This window comes from Microplitis demolitor, chromosome 8 (assembly GCF_026212275.2).
Source record: "Microplitis demolitor isolate Queensland-Clemson2020A chromosome 8, iyMicDemo2.1a, whole genome shotgun sequence".
NCBI classification, from domain to species: domain Eukaryota; kingdom Metazoa; phylum Arthropoda; class Insecta; order Hymenoptera; family Braconidae; genus Microplitis; species Microplitis demolitor.
The window spans coordinates 486,937-504,209 of NC_068552.1; the positions used below are offsets into that span (position 1 = coordinate 486,937).

The window sequence follows — 17,273 nt, forward strand, 5'->3', positions numbered from 1 at the left end:
ATTATTTTTATTTATAAATCCAACATACTGCGAGGTTTCAATGGTGGTCTGCGGTGTTGCTGTCTCGTTGCAGCTAATCGAGCAAGTTGTCTTGCAGCGGCAGGAAACTCTAATCCATCATTCCGGTCTTTCTCAACGAGCCTGCGTTCTTCCGCCATCGCAGCAAGCCACTTGCGTTTATCTTCAGCTGTTCTGCAGCAAAAGAGTAGCCATTTATCTCGCACACAACTATAGACTTTCAGACAATGTCTTACAGTGACACCAAGTTGATGGTCTGTAATAAAAATTTATTTTAAAATAAAAAGCTGAAAAATTTGCGGTTCTTACAAGAACAAACCTTTGCCATCGGGAACATCAATCACCTCACTGGTATCTAAATAAATCCGACCTTTATATACATACGTATCACGTTTGAGAATGTCTTTCTTACAGTAGACAAGTTGATGATCAAATAAAAAGAGAGTGATATTATTAGTCCACATTCCAGTGGTTACTCTCATAGCATCACCTTGAAAAATCAGCTGAGATGATACTTCTATGAGATCCTCACCCTAAAAAAAGTAAACTTGTTATTGATCAACCGCAATATTTTCATATCAAATTTAGTTACCTCCCATCCCTCAACTCTCAGTTGCCAAGCTGCGAGCTTCTCTAAGCTTTCCATCCGTCTTTTCCGTTCATTTATGAGAACTGCAACGGTACGCATCGCATCCAACGCTTCCCGTATTTTATGATAATCCGGATGATCGACTTTGGTATACTTAAGCAACTCAGCAAGCTGTAGTGGATACTTGCAAATTCTTTGAACAGGCGTGAGAAGATAACCGTCAAGAGGAATTTCAATGAGGCCGCGCATTAATCTACAGGCTTCAAAAAATTTGCTGTATCGATTATGACGATAGAGTTCTTGAAGCGTTACGATTGCCATTGGATGACTGTTGCAATATTCCGAATACATTCGAAACCCGTTACGCTAGATATCATAATATAATTCTTAATAATAATATTTTATAAATAGATTTATATTTTTTTTTAAAAATTCAACCTACATGAATAAGAAAACATTCGGCAACGCAGCTTTTGTGTGCTGCATTCCAATCTATACGTGCCTCGAGATCTTTAAGAAATTCTGTTTGAAATTCTAGAAGATCTTCGATATTTATAAAAATAGTTTCTATTTGATCCTCAGTAAACATATCAATGCGCCGGCGACATTCAGCGATGTAACCTTCCGTAACATCACGTAACACTTTTACGAAATCACGTTCAGTTTGTACAAGTTCACGGACTACGCTACTTCGTACTTGTTCATTTGAGAGTAGGGATATACTAGTCCTTCGTCTAGATTGAGAGCTCGATGATGCACCAGAAGCCATCGCTGCCAGACAATCTTCTACAGTCTCTTCTTGACTTACTCGTAACTATTTAAATAATTAATGTTCATTTTTAAATTTGATATTATGATTAATTATTACAGTGAACGTACCCTGACAAATGCCGCGGGAAACCATCCGTGTTCTCCTCTACAACAACCCCACCACCAATCTTTGTCTAATGTATCAAGAACATCAATGAGTTCTCCAGCTCTGAATGCCAGCTCTTCAGGTTCAATTGCTACATGATCCCAAACTGCTTCAGCGAGTATCGCAATTTCTTCATCCATCGGGTGTTCAAATGATTTTTTTACCTCTGAGAATGAAGCAATCGACGACTCTGAGTCAGACATCATATCATCATCGGATGTTCCGATAACGCCAGTACCACCGCTACCTCCTGATTTTAAATCCTGTTCATCTTCTGACAGGACATTACCACCGGGAAATTTTACACCTGATATTTGAAAAATGAAAAAAGAAATATTAATTTCATGTAATTTATTGTTTTAAAATTTTTGAATTTATCAAATACATTTTTTTACCGGCTCTCATGAGAAACCTTGTTGATGAAAGCATTGATTAAATAATCTAGTCTCATTTTATTTATCGATGCACTAATTATGTATTTAGTAAATCGTGCAATCTTTACAATAAAGGATCTGTGTAACAGACATCCACTCAAATTTTCTAATTACTCGCGTTTAAAACTAATAATGTGCACAGAAATACTGCGCATCTACATCCTCACATGTGATTGATATTTCTGTACGGTATGAATTAAATAATTCTGTTAAAAAAGACTCAATTGAAAATCAAAGCTGAGGTTGAAAATATAAAATCATGACGTGAATTTGAATTCTATTAATTATTCAAATTATAAATATTTAATAAATCATATCAGTGTAAATCTATAGATTATAGATAAGAAAAATAACTACATCGATGAGTCGAGGGTATATATTATTAAAATATAATACTATAAAGTTAAGTTAGGGATCAACTCAGTGTTTAATTACGCGTGCATTATTACAACTCATTATTTTCCATAATAGCGTGCAAATAATATAGCAGGATATACTTGAAAGCAAAAAAATACTCGTCTCATCGATCGTTTTGTTTTATATATATTATGAAAATATATGTATATCTAATTTCACCTGGAGTTTTGGTGCGCATCAATGGAGATAATTGATTTATCCCGAGTGGTTGACTCAATGATCGTCTTAAATTTGTCCGAGAGTTTCTCCCTCTTGCGTTACTGCGATTAAATTTATTGTTAATAATTATTTAAATAATATTTATTAAAAAATACCAGTAAAAAGGGTTTAGTGAAAATAGCACTGTAACTTCGATGATTCATCAAGGGGTTTTAAAAAATAAAGGTGATAATCAACGGGATTTATAGTTCATTTGAAGGATTTCATAAGCGTGTTAATAAATTACTTAAGCTTTATCAATTACATTACATTCAGCAACAATATTACGGTTAGGCGTTAAATACGACAAATAATACGGTGATGTTATGACAGATTTAGATAGAATGATAATACCAGGGATTAATTATTAGTATTGGTAGTAGTATTAGTTATTAGTATAGTTTGGTGCCCGTTTTTTTTACCTACCACTATTGTCCTTCGATTTACTGGAAAGTGTCGAACAAATAACTTTTAATTTAAACCGAGGTTAAATTTTAAATAGTTAAATATAAAGGGATATTGGCAGTGAATTTTATGTATAATGATTTGATTTTATAAGATTATTATTTTATTGTATGTTAGATACTATAAATTATTATTGCATGATTTAAAAAGCATTAACATTTAACATTTAATTAGGAATATAAAAAAAAATCTGTGTGGATATTAGAGTGTGTCATAAAATAAAATCTTTCTTCATTCTTTTAGGTCTAATTCGTTGAAAATAAATGATATATTAAAAATTTTTATTGATTAGATGGAGAAGAAACAAAAAAATCGGATAGAAGGATAATTTTTTTTATCTTGAAGTAACTTTTGAGACTATGAGACCTAAAAAACATTTTTCAATTATGACACACCCTAGTGAATATATTCATACTATAAAAATGCAACCAAGTATCGCAATAAGCTGCTTTTATTTCAGATACAATTTAGCTGCATTATAGTGTACTTTTTTTTTAAGCTTACAGTTACTTGACTATTTTTTTTTTTTTTTTTTTTTTTTTTAATTCTGTAACAAACATTAGTGACCGGAATATGAATTTAACACGATGTTTTTTTTTAACTGGTAAATAGATGAAATTTAAACTAAGCCTGATAAATTAAAACATGGAAAAGCCACGTTAAATTGATGATGATGAAAAGAGGATAAGTGAAACAATTGGGTAAATTAATTAAAGTGTGTACCTTCTTAGTGTAACGATGTCATGAGAGGAGTGTCTCGGACTCAACCTTGGAGGTCGTGACTTAATGGGCGACGGTGTTGACAACATTCTTCTGTAATATAGCTGACCACCGTAAGATCTGTTATCCCATTGAAATAGCCTTTGGCCACCAAGATCACTGTTTGTTCTTCTTACGTTGTATTGCCGCGATGAACGATTTTGTTGAATATCCGTCTGCGATAATAATTTGCTTAATTTATAATATTTTATATCATCTAAAGTATCTGTTGGGAATTCCATTTAAATTTTGGTTAAAAAAAAAACACAGTAGTAATGTAATTAAACTTATGAACTGAGTATAAACTAAAATGAAATGTGTTATGTTTCCTGTTTTAAAGTTTGAGGATGCGGTCGCGATAGACACAAACAAAACTGATACAACGCATGTCTGATAAATAACTTACAAGCTAAATTTATTTATCTTAAATTAAAAATTGTGAGAGTTTAAATTTATTAAAATTATAAAAGTTACCTTGAATTTATCGATAAGTATTTGGTTAATGAGCTCGGACTTTGGCCGAGATTTTTCATTAACTCGGCGACGGAGAGCTGGAGGACTATCGGTTTCATCTGGTGCATCAGTGTCGTGTGATTCAGAACTATCACCAGCACCATGATTTCCGGCACTATTGCCTTCAGTGGACGGTCCTCCAGTTATCTATACAATACCAGTAATAATATTTTTAATATTCTGTGAGCGTTAAAAACTTAAAAGCCAGCAACATATTAAATTTTTAAATATTTTTACCTCAATTTGAATCCCACTGTCACCACTATTGCATTTAGCATTGCGAGCAGCTTTATTGCTTTTTTTTCTCTCTTTACTCGTTCGCCAGACGAGTGGCCCAAATCTATGTTATTCATATATTTATTAACTTCTTGTTCTGATTTTATTAATATAATTAAAATACAAAATTTTATATTTAATAAATAAAATTAATTACCAACCGAAATTTTTGATCGGAATAATCTTCTTTATGTTGTTCGATTGTTGGAATAGATTCTCGGTGATCTTCTACATTGATGCATGTTATCGAAGACGAATCTCTATCATTTTCAGAAGGCAAAAGAACATTAGGATGCCCATCAACTTCAGTACTTCCTTCTTTACTTCCACGTTTATGAAATCTCAATGAAAAACTTTTTCGAAATTTTTGAATTACGCTTTCGTGCTGATTCTGCGATAAGCCATCTTTAGAAGAATATGATTGAGCTTCATTATGTGTGCTACTATTGCTAGATTCTTTCTGAAGTCGTGGGTGTTGTATGAGTGGAATTGAAGCTTCTACTAAGGGATGCTCTGTATTCAAATCCCGTCTTCGAGGTGCCTCGTCATTGACATATTGATTTACATTACTTGCCCATAATTGACTGTATACAATAACAATAAAAAAAAATTTATAGAGACTTCAGTGGAATTTATTACTAAGATCATAGCAATTCTATTCTGACAGCTCAGTTGGAGATGAGAATTTTTTAAGTTCATCTGAATTTTAACCGAGTTTACTGTTAAGTGCATTTCACAATAGCTGTTTATTAAATTTAACAGAAAAAATAAGAGATAAGTAATAAACGATTTAGAAATTTTTACCTTTCGTCTCGGTCAAGAAGAGCCGGAGTACTGGAAGCTTTAATACGTCTTTGATTACGACTTATTCCGAGAGTTTTACGTCTTCTTTCTGTTGATGTCTCTCGAGAAATCGAATGATGGCCGTGAGATGGCTGAAGAAAAATAAGTACATTAGTTATATTCACTAGAGATACTTTGCTGTTACAATTGATTCTCTATAATAAATATTACAGATAATATTGCAGTTTCTACCCGTTAAATCGCATGAGTTTGTTTCAATTCGATATACTTTTTAAAATATATATTTTGTAATAACACTATAATTATTATCTAGTTTTCGTTCCAGGCAACAAAGAATCAAACTTACTGAACCAGGAGCTGTATGAGGGAAAGACAAGTCATCAGGTTTTAACCGAGTACTTGGCGTTGATCGTTTTGAGCCTTCAGTACGGTGTTTAGCTGAGGACAGCTCATCTCTATAATAAAATGTGTAAACAAAAATTCATTAGAACGACATGGGAAGTAGGAATGAACATGAATGGTAATTTGATTGGTCATTAATTTCTTCAAGGTTTCGAAGCCAACCCTACGGATTCTTAATCAAAATTCCATAATTTTTTTTTCGATGCAGAAGTTGAATTCGATACTATTCTTCTAAAAGTTTTTGAATGAATATTTATTTTATTACTCTTTCAGTGGGATTTTTCACGGAATATCTTCCGAGTATTTTTATGTCAGACATAACTTTTATTTTTTAATCAAAATTTTTGATAACTTGCCAATTGACAAATTAAATTTATTTAATGGAAAATATAAATGAGATTAGATGTTTAAAGATTACTGATTCGAGAAAAATAAATATCGAGAGACATTAAATTTAATTGACCTACGTAATATTTTGTTCAGAAAGATTTCTCAAACTCATACTTGGAGCAGTAGTGATATTTAATGATGTGTTAAACGCCTCTTTCTATACAACATTACTCTAGTAATGTCAAGAATGACTGAGTACATCTTTAACCTCATCGTTAACTGTATTCACAGCTATAGAAATTGCAAAAATTTTTCGAGTGAAATCGTTACGAGGCCGATAACTGAAATAAGCCGATAACTAACACGGTAAATAGATTCCATTCAGTTTCGTTTTGAGTGATGAAAAAAATTTTTTTAATACAAAAGATACAAAAAGAATAAACAAGCCAATTATTTTTTTAACCATTCATGAATCAATGGCATTATTTTCTCGATTGATTGATATTCTATGCTAATAGTTGTCCTAAAAGCCTCATGACTTAATTCCCACATTCCTACTCTCAAACTAGAGATGTAGATTTAAAACAGAAAGTTTGAGATAATAAAAACATCAGTAAAATATATATTCGCCACAAGTACAAAAAGTTTTCCAATTTTTTTTTTACTATTAATTCCCACATTTAATCGAAAACCTGAGAAGTTTATAACATTCTTCAAACAGTTGAATATAAATATATAGATATACAGACGGAATTGATACAATGAATTGTTTAGTGGTACGAAAACCACTCTACCTTATATAAAATTGATTGTACAGGACATTTCGAGTATGGTGTAAGGATATTTTATCAAGTGTCGATTTATCTTTTTATTCAAAGATGTATACATATGTATAAACAATCTAATCCTATAGGATAAATCGACTGGAGGTCGAACAAGTGCTTCGTTGGTAGTTCATACACGTCACGAAATGATATCGATCCAAGGAATAATAATAGACATGCACTTGACTAGATGCATGACGATCAGGCTGTCACAGTTCGATAATAAAATATCACAAGACAAATAGAAATTTGTCTATTAACTTTTTCAACTTTTGATTATAAAAAAATCGAATATTTTCATCAAAAAGAATAATTTAATTACATTTTTAACTTTTTGGTCAGAAAATCGTATTCAGATATCGATGTTCTGAGATTCTTGGAAATATGCGAGCGATTTCGAATATGAAGTAGACGTCTTAGCCGTTGAAAATATGACGACTCTTCAGAACGTCTTACTTTATATGTCAATGCTAACATTACTGTGTATATTTTTTCGTATGGGGGTTGAACGATATAACTGAAAAAATTTAAAATACGATCACTCATTATTTATAAAGTTATTGTTTATAATCAAAAAATAAAAACAAAGAGTAAGAAATCGTTTTAGCTAATCAGATTTTTTTATATAATTTTCGGAGGATTATATAAATAATTTAACTCGAGCCTGAAAAATTGGTAAATAAATATAAGAAATAATGTTTTTATGTTGCAGAAAAATCCTCAGGACTTGCTCTATATTTTTTACGATAAACTTGTATAAAAGTATAGATCAATGACCTTGTCTAACTTGCTGGTTACGTGCCCGCTATCGATTTCGTGAACCAGAAAGCTCAAATGCTACATGAATTACGTAAGTCGGTGTCCAAAGATAGCTTGAATATTTTCTCTTTTTCTAGCATCAATGTTCATAATTATATTGTTTTCCATAATTAGATATGCATTACTATAGCATCCTTTGATTTGATCGATTTTCAGTTAAATTTGTTACATCAAAAAGGGTCAAATACATACACAGCTGAAATTCACTTATCTATATCTATATTCAATAGACTTAGTGACCTCAAATTTCACCTAGTTACCTACGTATTTTAAGGTCAATAAGTTTTTTCTATAGATATGTTTATAATTAAATAATTACTGTATAAAAATTTGTTACTTTTTTTTTATGTAAAATAGGGAAATATTTGCACTGCAAAAAATTGGGAGTAAATATGGATTTTATTTAAAACGAAATTTACTCCTCTTATAAATTGCATAAAATACAATGATTGTAAAAGGTGGGCTGCATAATGTACTAACATTTTTTTTTTTATTGACTAACAGGAAATACTTGCCCAAAAGCATTGGTCTATTGCTCAAACAAAGGGCCATTTCCCTCTCTACACTAGTACGTAGTGTACAAAGGTTCAAGCAGACCGGCAAAACGTTTAGGACGAGACCACCAACTAGTTTTCAAGTACAGCAACTCTGGTGCGTGACTGCTTCTCTTTCCCTTTACTTTCATCTGCTATTCCGAGAATACAATACCACACAACCGGATGCCGGTTCCAATTTCATTGATAACTTGTGTTTTTATAATATTTTTTACCTCCATTCCTGTTATACGTCAGCGAATAAAAAATTCATATTTGATGACAGTATTAATCACAACACCTTATTGTAAGTATCTTTCTTAATCTTGACTATAATGAAAACATTGTTTACTATAAAATCGGAAGATTTTTATCATTCGAGGGACATAATTCAAGACGTAATTAGAAAAGTAATATTTTAAAATTCGGTCAATTATAAAAAATTAGTGAATAAACTTAATATTATGTAATAACAAAAACTATTTTCTACCTGATATCATTACTATTGTTAATTGGCTGCATATTATTAAAGTTATAAGTTATAACTAATAACTTTGAGGTCTTTAAACTCGATGTATAGCAGGTGGGCGCAGGTGGCTGTGCCAATTATGTTTAAAAGATAAATTCCGTTGAGTCGTTTTTACAGTAAAAAAATTATCACCACCGTCACACATCGTCTCAACCACGTTAGTAAAATTTAATTCATGCTAAACACATTCTATGTCACATGTCAACTTTAATTTCTTTGCAACATCAGTGTAATCATTATAATAAAATATTATTATAATTTATCAATGCAATTAGTCTTTTAAATTTTCACAAACATAATTAGGATTCCACCTGAATACAATTTTTTAATATTTAAAAATTTCAAACGTGGGTTTGAATTATTTACAAGCCGTTTTTTGAGTATGAAATATAAATAAATGATTGCGTTAGAATTTTTGATTTTAATAGTAATAAAAAATTGAATTTAACGCACTTTTAAAAACACAAAAATATTAAAGAGTTATGCATTTTTATAATTTAAAAATTGAATATAATGTTCTCGATTCAGCGGTGGCCGACTGACTACACTTTCAATTCTGATTGCAGCGCCACGCTGAGCCGTTACCACCGGTGTACTTGGTGTATCATCTTTTTCTTTACAGGTAGGTAGGAATGTCATCAATATAAATAAGTTTTTTATTATTTACTTGTATCATTGGTGGGAGTCATTATTTGTTTATTTTTTAGATCTGCGATCAATACCACGTGTGCCGGGACTCCAATTAAATAAATTCACTTATTATTCTGATACATAGATATAGATATAAAATAACCGACAAGGATAATCTTTATACCTGACGTGATATTGGTTACCTTTATTTTTTTTTTCCTTTTTATTTAGGAATGAATTTTATGTGAAACCATCCACTAATTAGAGGTTTCAAAAAATAGATGAGTTATGAAAATATGACGGAAGGCAATATAACGATCAGACTGTTTAATTAGTATACTGCTTATATAAGTTATACTTTTTTTTGTGTTTTATGAAAATTTTTTCAAATACAGTCGAGAGGCTTGTGAATAACTTGATTATTATTTTACTATATTAAATTTCTATCGTTTTTTTTTTTTTTTGCAAAATAAATGATAGTAAATATTGATTAATATAAATTTAGATATTATAAAAAATATGTATATGAATAAATAAATAAATAGTTATTTAAAAAATTTAAAAAAAGTCTTTTCAATCATAACTGCTTTTTCTAAATTTATTGAATCGATTAGTTGAAATCGCACAGTAAAAAATATTGTGTTAAAATAAACATAATCTGTGTGTTAGAAACGGTCCACACATTATTTGCGTTATATTTTAACACAGACTATTTGTATTAAATTTAAATCGTAAATTTGTGCTAAAAGTTCAACCCAAAATTCGGATAATACGACAAGTAAATTTAAGATTTTTTAAATATCAGTGGTGTCACAAAAAATATTAACTTTTAGATTTTATTTTTGTACAATGGATATACTCATTAAATTAAATTTATATATTATTTTGAGAATATCAAAAGTGGTAACAGTTGTTATTTAACATTCAACTATTTTTTTATAATTAACGATTTTTAAATTAATTTAATTAAAAAAACAAGAATGAATTTTCATGAGGCGAAAAAGTAATTTTTCAGTGACTATCAATTGAGTTTTAAATATAAATTTTGTGTTAATTTTTAAGTAACTCTCAATAAATATTGATAATTTCGATTTATGTAGTAGGCAACACTTTCAAAGTGTTAAATAGTAGATCGATTTAAAATTTCTAAGTATCACAGTAAAATGTGGTAATTTAATAAAAAACAATCAACACAGATACAAAATATTTTTGACTGTTTACATAATAGCATCATTGCAATCATGTTTTACTACAACGTTTGCTAATTCCATTAAAATATTATTAATTTTAGTTTATCCGCTGGAGGTATACGCCATGAAATATTGGTAATTTCGTTAAAATATATTATTACATGTGATGAAATTCAAGCTGATCGACATCGAAAATTTATTTTACATCGGGGCTATCTATTAACAGACATGTGAACAACCTAGCCGGTGTATTCATCTCTTATTATATAAATGCTGACCTTATTGCGAAAAATTCAATATTCGGTTTAAAACGAATTTTCACGTAATACATCAATTTTAATTGCCATATCAACATGTTAATTTTTTTATTCAAATTTTTAAACAATACTGATCTTTTGTAATTCTAACTGAACCAAAAGTTAAATGGATATTAAATTGTGACATATTAAAATGATCAATGTTTCAATTATAATACATAATAATGCATCGCAGCAGCTGTGTCATAGACACATACTTAGACAATAAATTTCGTACTAATGAGATGCAAACAGGCGTCTGTGATTCTGTCGCTTGACATTATATGAAATATATTAGTTGTATCGTTCTAAATATATTTTATGACAATGACTTAATATGAATTTTAATATATCTTTTTTTAAAATATTTAACACGTATCCAGTATTATACTTTTATAATTAACACAATTGTTTTCATACATAAAACTTGCATTAAAAAATCTGTTTATCGGTTGACCCTGCGGGCCAGCCCCAAAACTTCCCGCTGTTTTCGAGCTCTTCGAGCTTTTATTAAGACGTCTTCTATGACAACTCGAACACATAAAAGTAAAGGAAAAAAATTTCTCTAAGATTTGTCTAGTATTTGGCGTACCTGCACTTGAGTCCTGAATTTCAATTGATAAAACATGGAAATTGAAACAAGTTCACATGGAGGTTTGAATTAAGGATTTTACGATTTTAGTTAAAACTAAGTTGACTCAAAGGTTTCTTTTTATCAGTATGTGCACCTAGGATGTAAAGAAAAGTTTACATTTAACTTAAATTGTAAAGTTTATGTCTTGGATTATAGTGTCTATTTTTTTATATCACCAACATCTCATAATACTAATATCATGTTCAAGCCAAAATTGGTACAGGATAACGCTAACTCAATGTACAATCCGCGTGGGACGCTTTGAAGAGAGAATTCATCACATCCTTACACGGAACGAATAAAGTTCAACAGTCGTTTTATTACGCGCGTGATCTGCACAAACTGTTTTGTCACGTACAACTCGATCGTCCACTCATTTTTACTTATAGCTTCTCTATACTTCTCATGACATGACAAAACGTTTTATAAACCGGTTGGATATTTGTTTCTTCTTATATCGACCTATGAGTTAAAATAGTATTTAATTATCGCGTCAAAAACAATATTTACCTTATTTTTTCCCTTTGTTACTTCTTTTTATTGATTTTTTTTTAATCATCTTACACTTTGCAAGTTCAATTAAGCTAATTTCTGTTGATCCAAAGACTAACAAAGAGAAAGCAAATGAAAAGAGTTCGTTATTACGAATTCGTTAATCTCAATTGAATTTTATGTAATCATGATTAGTTCGTTATGTCATTCCCTTGAATAAAACTGCATATAAAATGTATACTTCGTTAAGGAAATAATAAAATTTTCATCATTTAATCATTTTAATAGAGGCCTTTACTAGAAGTAAAAATAAAATTTATCCGCTCTGACATTTATTATAAAACTTTAGTTCTCTTACACGCCAAATGTGGAAGTTTCAAGGATTATTCCAGAGATATATGCTTTGATGAATAAATTTAAAAATACGATACGTTTATAACAAGTCTACTAGCACTAAATTATAAAACTGTTATCTTAGTTATTATGTAAGGATATTTAATAGCTTTTCAGTTTTTATAAGATTTAAAAATATTAAAATTTTGAATTAATTACAAATTTACATTCATGTTCAATTCAATATTATATGAAATGAAATATTTATAATGAATTACTAATATTCAAATATTTGACTGCTCTAAATAAATAATATACAACCGTATTATATATAGATTCAATAAATATATACATCAGGTTAATATATTTCAGTTACTGTAGGGTGAGTTTATACTGTGATTGGGGAAAAACATTGAAGCAAACTCGACTTTCTATAATGTGAATTGTACAAGTTCTAGCCGAGCAGGCATAGCTGGCTACGAGAGCAAGCTTTTGTTATTACGTCATTATTTTTCGACGTCATATTCATCGTCTTGCTTGAACGAAATCTATTGACATACTATATGTTATAAAATGAAATAGTTATTTAAGTATCACTAGAATTTTCATCAATTTTTTATAACTTTTTTTAACCAACTGCAAAGTGAATGAACTTGAAGAAAAATGGATTTCGATGTTTTTTGTTTGTTCCATTATTCAACAATATTTTATTTTAATATTTTTAATAAGTTGAATGTACCCACTGAACATAAAGATATATAGAGACCATACATTGTACTTTTTGTACTTAACAGCATGAAATATGTCCGAGAGTCTGTATATTTTTTCTTCTATTTCATTCGTACACTAATCATTGGGCGTGACGTTTTAGTAACAGTACGATTAGTTACCCGACAATTTAGTGCGATTTACTGTTTTATATTATGATGATAATAAGCAACAATTCATTCTTAGTTTTAACAATTATAAATTATCTAATTTTTATTTCTTAGTCTCTGGTCTATTGGTTGAAAGACTAGAGTCGAATAAAAATGATTTAAGTTGATATTCAAATTTGAATTTAGTTGGGGTCTGTATTTATCTAGACATGTCTTAATTGTCATCTCCACATAGATCTAAACAATTTTTTTATGGATAATTTTATTTTAAGATATGTACTCACCCATCAGCGCTTGATTCATGTGTTAAAAAGGATTTCGGTAAAGAAGATGATCTTTGATGAGGCTCAAGATGTTTTACTTCTTCAGGAGAATTTTCTCTTTTTGCTGGTGCACTTCCGGGTCTTGATAAATCTGATTGAGGATCTAAAAGAGTTTTCAATGATCCTGTTATTCCATCATCTATAGGAGTTGATCCTCCACTGCTCTTAGGATTCTTTGGACTCTTCGTTACTGTTCTGTCAGAGGTTGTCACCCAGATGTCACTGCTTGAGGATGATGAATTAGTGACAGATGAATTACCTCCACCGTTAGGTGATCTTCTAATTGTTTTTGATTGTATTGGTGACACACGTCGGCTTATAGTATCACCATGAGTATTTCTATATTCCCAGCGTGTAATTTGATCTAATTCATTGGGTGAGCTTGCAGGAGACTTCCGAGTTTGTTTCAAAACACTTTTAGGTCCACGTTCTTCGTGTTTCGACAATGGAGGATAATACTCTCCTCGTTGACGAGATTTTCTTAGATCTCGATCCTCGACAACATCTAGAGCTGCAGGAGAAGAACAAGCGCTGTCACGATCTCGACTAGTATGATTGATAATATTGTCAGTAGATAGTCGACGATGAGACGGATAACTTTGAGATAATTTCATACAAGTTTGACTCAGATTAGGTGAGTACAGAGTCTCCCGCTGGGTACAGTGAGGCCAAAAGCTACACGTGCTCGTATTACATCGTATCTTAGACTCCGAAGATATGACTGACGAATTTGTATTTGGAGTTGTTACCCCTCGTTGAAGTATTCTTGATGGTCTGTTTGATGACTTTTGCTGCTGCTGCTGCTGCTGATTGTAATTTACTACTGGCTGTTTTTGACGTGGCTGTTTTGCTGAAATAAAATACACGTCGCATGCGCCTGTTGTGCTTCGCCGATCAATTTTGTCTTCTCGATTATCGTAACGTCCTGATTGAATATTTCTTGTCATTGGTCTGCTTCTTGTACCGTAAAGATATTCTGTGACTGTTTCTGGCTCACGATGAATTTCAACGTTTACCGTTTCTTCCGTTGACTGAGTTTTGCCTGAATAGAAAGAAAAAAATCAGCGACGAATTAGTAATATCTCAACGTTTGGTTTAAATAGATAAAATAAAAGACCCAGTAACTGATCAGGAACCAGTGTCTGATAATTGCATGAATTTCTAATAGAAATATACAAATAAATGATCGGAACTGGTCCCTGATCTGCCATTTGGTCTTTTACCTCACAAGATAAAAGAAATTTAGAATTACTTACGATTTGGCATTGAATGTTTTTTAGTTCTTTCCACACTTTTGTCGTTGATCATTTTTACAACTACTCTATTAGAATCATTTGAATCGTGATAATGCTCTCTTGATGATTGTTGCTGATGATTGGTAGATCCTGGGGAACGTTTTTCGGGTAATTGAAGACTTTTAGAACGCCGAACTCTGGAAGCTTGCAGTGAATCTGGAGACAGTGCAAGAGTACCCCGAAATCCTTGATGCTGTTGACGGGATTGATTCGAGCGCTTGAAGTTATTAGGTGTTGGGGATCTTTCTGTCCGCTCAATACTATTTATAGATGATGAAGACGATGAATAAGAATCGAAAGATAATTTACCCCCATCAGAAGAACCTGGTGACCTCCGTGAGGTTTGTTGACTGCGCCCTAAGCGCGATTGCCGTCCAGAGGGTGATAATCTTTCATGATTTATTATTATCCCATCTGGGGAAAAGTCTAAAATGGTTCCCGGTGAGGAAATTCTATTTAACAATGAATCCGGATTATCGTCTTCATCTCCATCTTCATAACCCTCAATTGAAGAATCCGTGTTCTCTGTTAAGCAGGGCATTGCAATTCTGTTGACACAACTGTCAAGGCTTCGGAATCCCATGGAAGATGAAGAAGATGATGAAGACTCAAAATATCTTTGAGCAAATTGTGATCTTCGAGTACTTGATTGATCTTCCAAAGATTTGGCTGATGCAAGTCGAGATTGTTTACTATCTTGCTTTGATTGTAAAACGACAACGGAATTTCCGGATACTTGGGACGTCGTCTGACATCTTGATCGAGACTTACTGGATATGTTAGATGTTTTTTTGGATGATGATGATGTTGATGAACACCAGTTCTTATTAACCAGCGGTGAAGGTGGTGGACTTATGAGATCACTGTCGATAATAGCATTAGATCGTGGAAGAAAAGGGGCCTTCCCAAATGCAGTACTAAATCGTGATGAGCGTGTTGCTCTTTTTTGAAGAGCGTCTTGAAAGGCTGGTGGTGGTGATATGATTGGTGTTATTGAGGGTGGTGAAAAAGATTCAGGAATACTGCGAGGCGAAGCACATCCACTGGGGGATTCATATTCGGTACTATGAAGTTTCAGGAAATCTGGCCTGTGGGAATCTAAAGTATGACTTCTTAAATATTCTGAACGTTTTCCTGGTTCACTGTTGCTACAGTGATAGTCTATAAGTTTTACAGTCGCTCGTCGTGGGAGTGGGATTGTACCAGTCACTCCACTGCTATTTCCGCTACATTTCGCTTGGGGATTGCTTTCGTATTTGATCTTACGATTCTCATCGAGGGACCGTTGCTGAACTTGAACCCACCCAGATCTCCCGAGATATACTCCATCTACATCGTGGTCACACCAGCGCACCGGAGATAATTCTCTACTACAATTCCCACTGACAAATAGTTCACCTGACGTACTGCGACCTCCCGAGAGAAATGAATTTGTTGCTTCACGTCGCCGTTGATTTTGCGGCTCTTGACATCGATTATGATTTCTCGTTGAAGACGTACTCCCAATAGTTACACTACTTGTCGTAGGTGTTTCATGCCTTTTTAAAGCTGGTATTGAACTTGCACGGTTGTAGCTCTTCGATCGGTTTCCCGAAAAATTCGACTGTCGACTTTCCCAGGATTCCACTGAAGAAGTACCACGAAGATGGACAATTGAAACACTTGTCGTCCTGTAATTTTATTATTATTTTTATTAGGCTTAGATTACAATATTATTCAATTAATTACTATAATTATTATTTTTATTACGTTCACCTTTTACTTGGCATCTTTGAAATTTTTAAGGCTCATTAAAACTCACTTTGAATTTAAAAAGAAATATCCAAACAATATAAATACAATGCTCAATAAATGAGAACATAAATCGCAATAATTGAATTCCGGCTGATTATGAAGAATTGATAATTCCGGTATTTTGTACCTCTCTGTTTTTTCCCTGGTTCCAATTGAAATAGTTGATGAAGAATTGATTTCTTTTGGGTCTGACGCGGGACTAATCCGACGAGGTTGTTGGACTGATGTCGTATTTCCAGAACCGCCCACAGAGCCCACGTGGCTTCCCCCATCTTCTATCGAATGTTGTTTTGACGACTGTGAACCTTGAGACGGCTGCGAAACCCATCGACGGTGTTTGAAATTTGCAGATGCTGATCCCGAATTTGGTTGCTGACTGGATGATGTAATTACGGCAGCTTCTCCTGCTCTACCGTTTAATGAGGTAACCTGAAATTCATTTTTTATTGTCAAATCGAAAAACAAAAATTTTTTTTCATGAAAATTATTCATTTTTCGGGTAATAAATTATAAAAGATTCAAGTAAAGCGAACCACTAAGTAAAATTTAAATTCTTCTTAACGTTAACTAACTTTAGACCTA

General features: G+C 32.0%; 1 protein-coding gene across 2 annotated transcripts in view; it reads right to left on the reverse strand.

Moving 5' to 3' along the window:
* The window catches only part of LOC103576107 (uncharacterized), a 30,786-nt gene that overhangs the window by 4,201 nt on the left and 9,312 nt on the right, over nt 1–17,273 (reverse strand). The window contains exons 4-18 of one of the 2 annotated variants that reach the window (XM_014444210.2): nt 16,819–17,120; nt 14,859–16,567; nt 13,564–14,644; nt 5,736–5,844; nt 5,390–5,520; nt 4,747–5,169; nt 4,547–4,649; nt 4,271–4,456; nt 3,761–3,972; nt 2,534–2,634; nt 1,487–1,830; nt 1,050–1,421; nt 611–973; nt 338–551; nt 29–274 (exon numbers count right to left, since the gene is read on the reverse strand). In XM_014444210.2, coding sequence (XP_014299696.1) covers nt 29–274; nt 338–551; nt 611–973; nt 1,050–1,421; nt 1,487–1,830; nt 2,534–2,634; nt 3,761–3,972; nt 4,271–4,456; nt 4,547–4,649; nt 4,747–5,169; nt 5,390–5,520; nt 5,736–5,844; nt 13,564–14,644; nt 14,859–16,567; nt 16,819–17,120 — 5,896 coding nt within the window. Of the gene's footprint in view, nt 1–28; nt 275–337; nt 552–610; nt 974–1,049; nt 1,422–1,486; nt 1,831–2,533; nt 2,635–3,760; nt 3,973–4,270; nt 4,457–4,546; nt 4,650–4,746; nt 5,170–5,389; nt 5,521–5,735; nt 5,845–13,563; nt 14,645–14,858; nt 16,568–16,652; nt 16,763–16,818; nt 17,121–17,273 lie in introns of those variants that run through there. The other variant, XM_053741050.1, reaches the window with a different exon arrangement.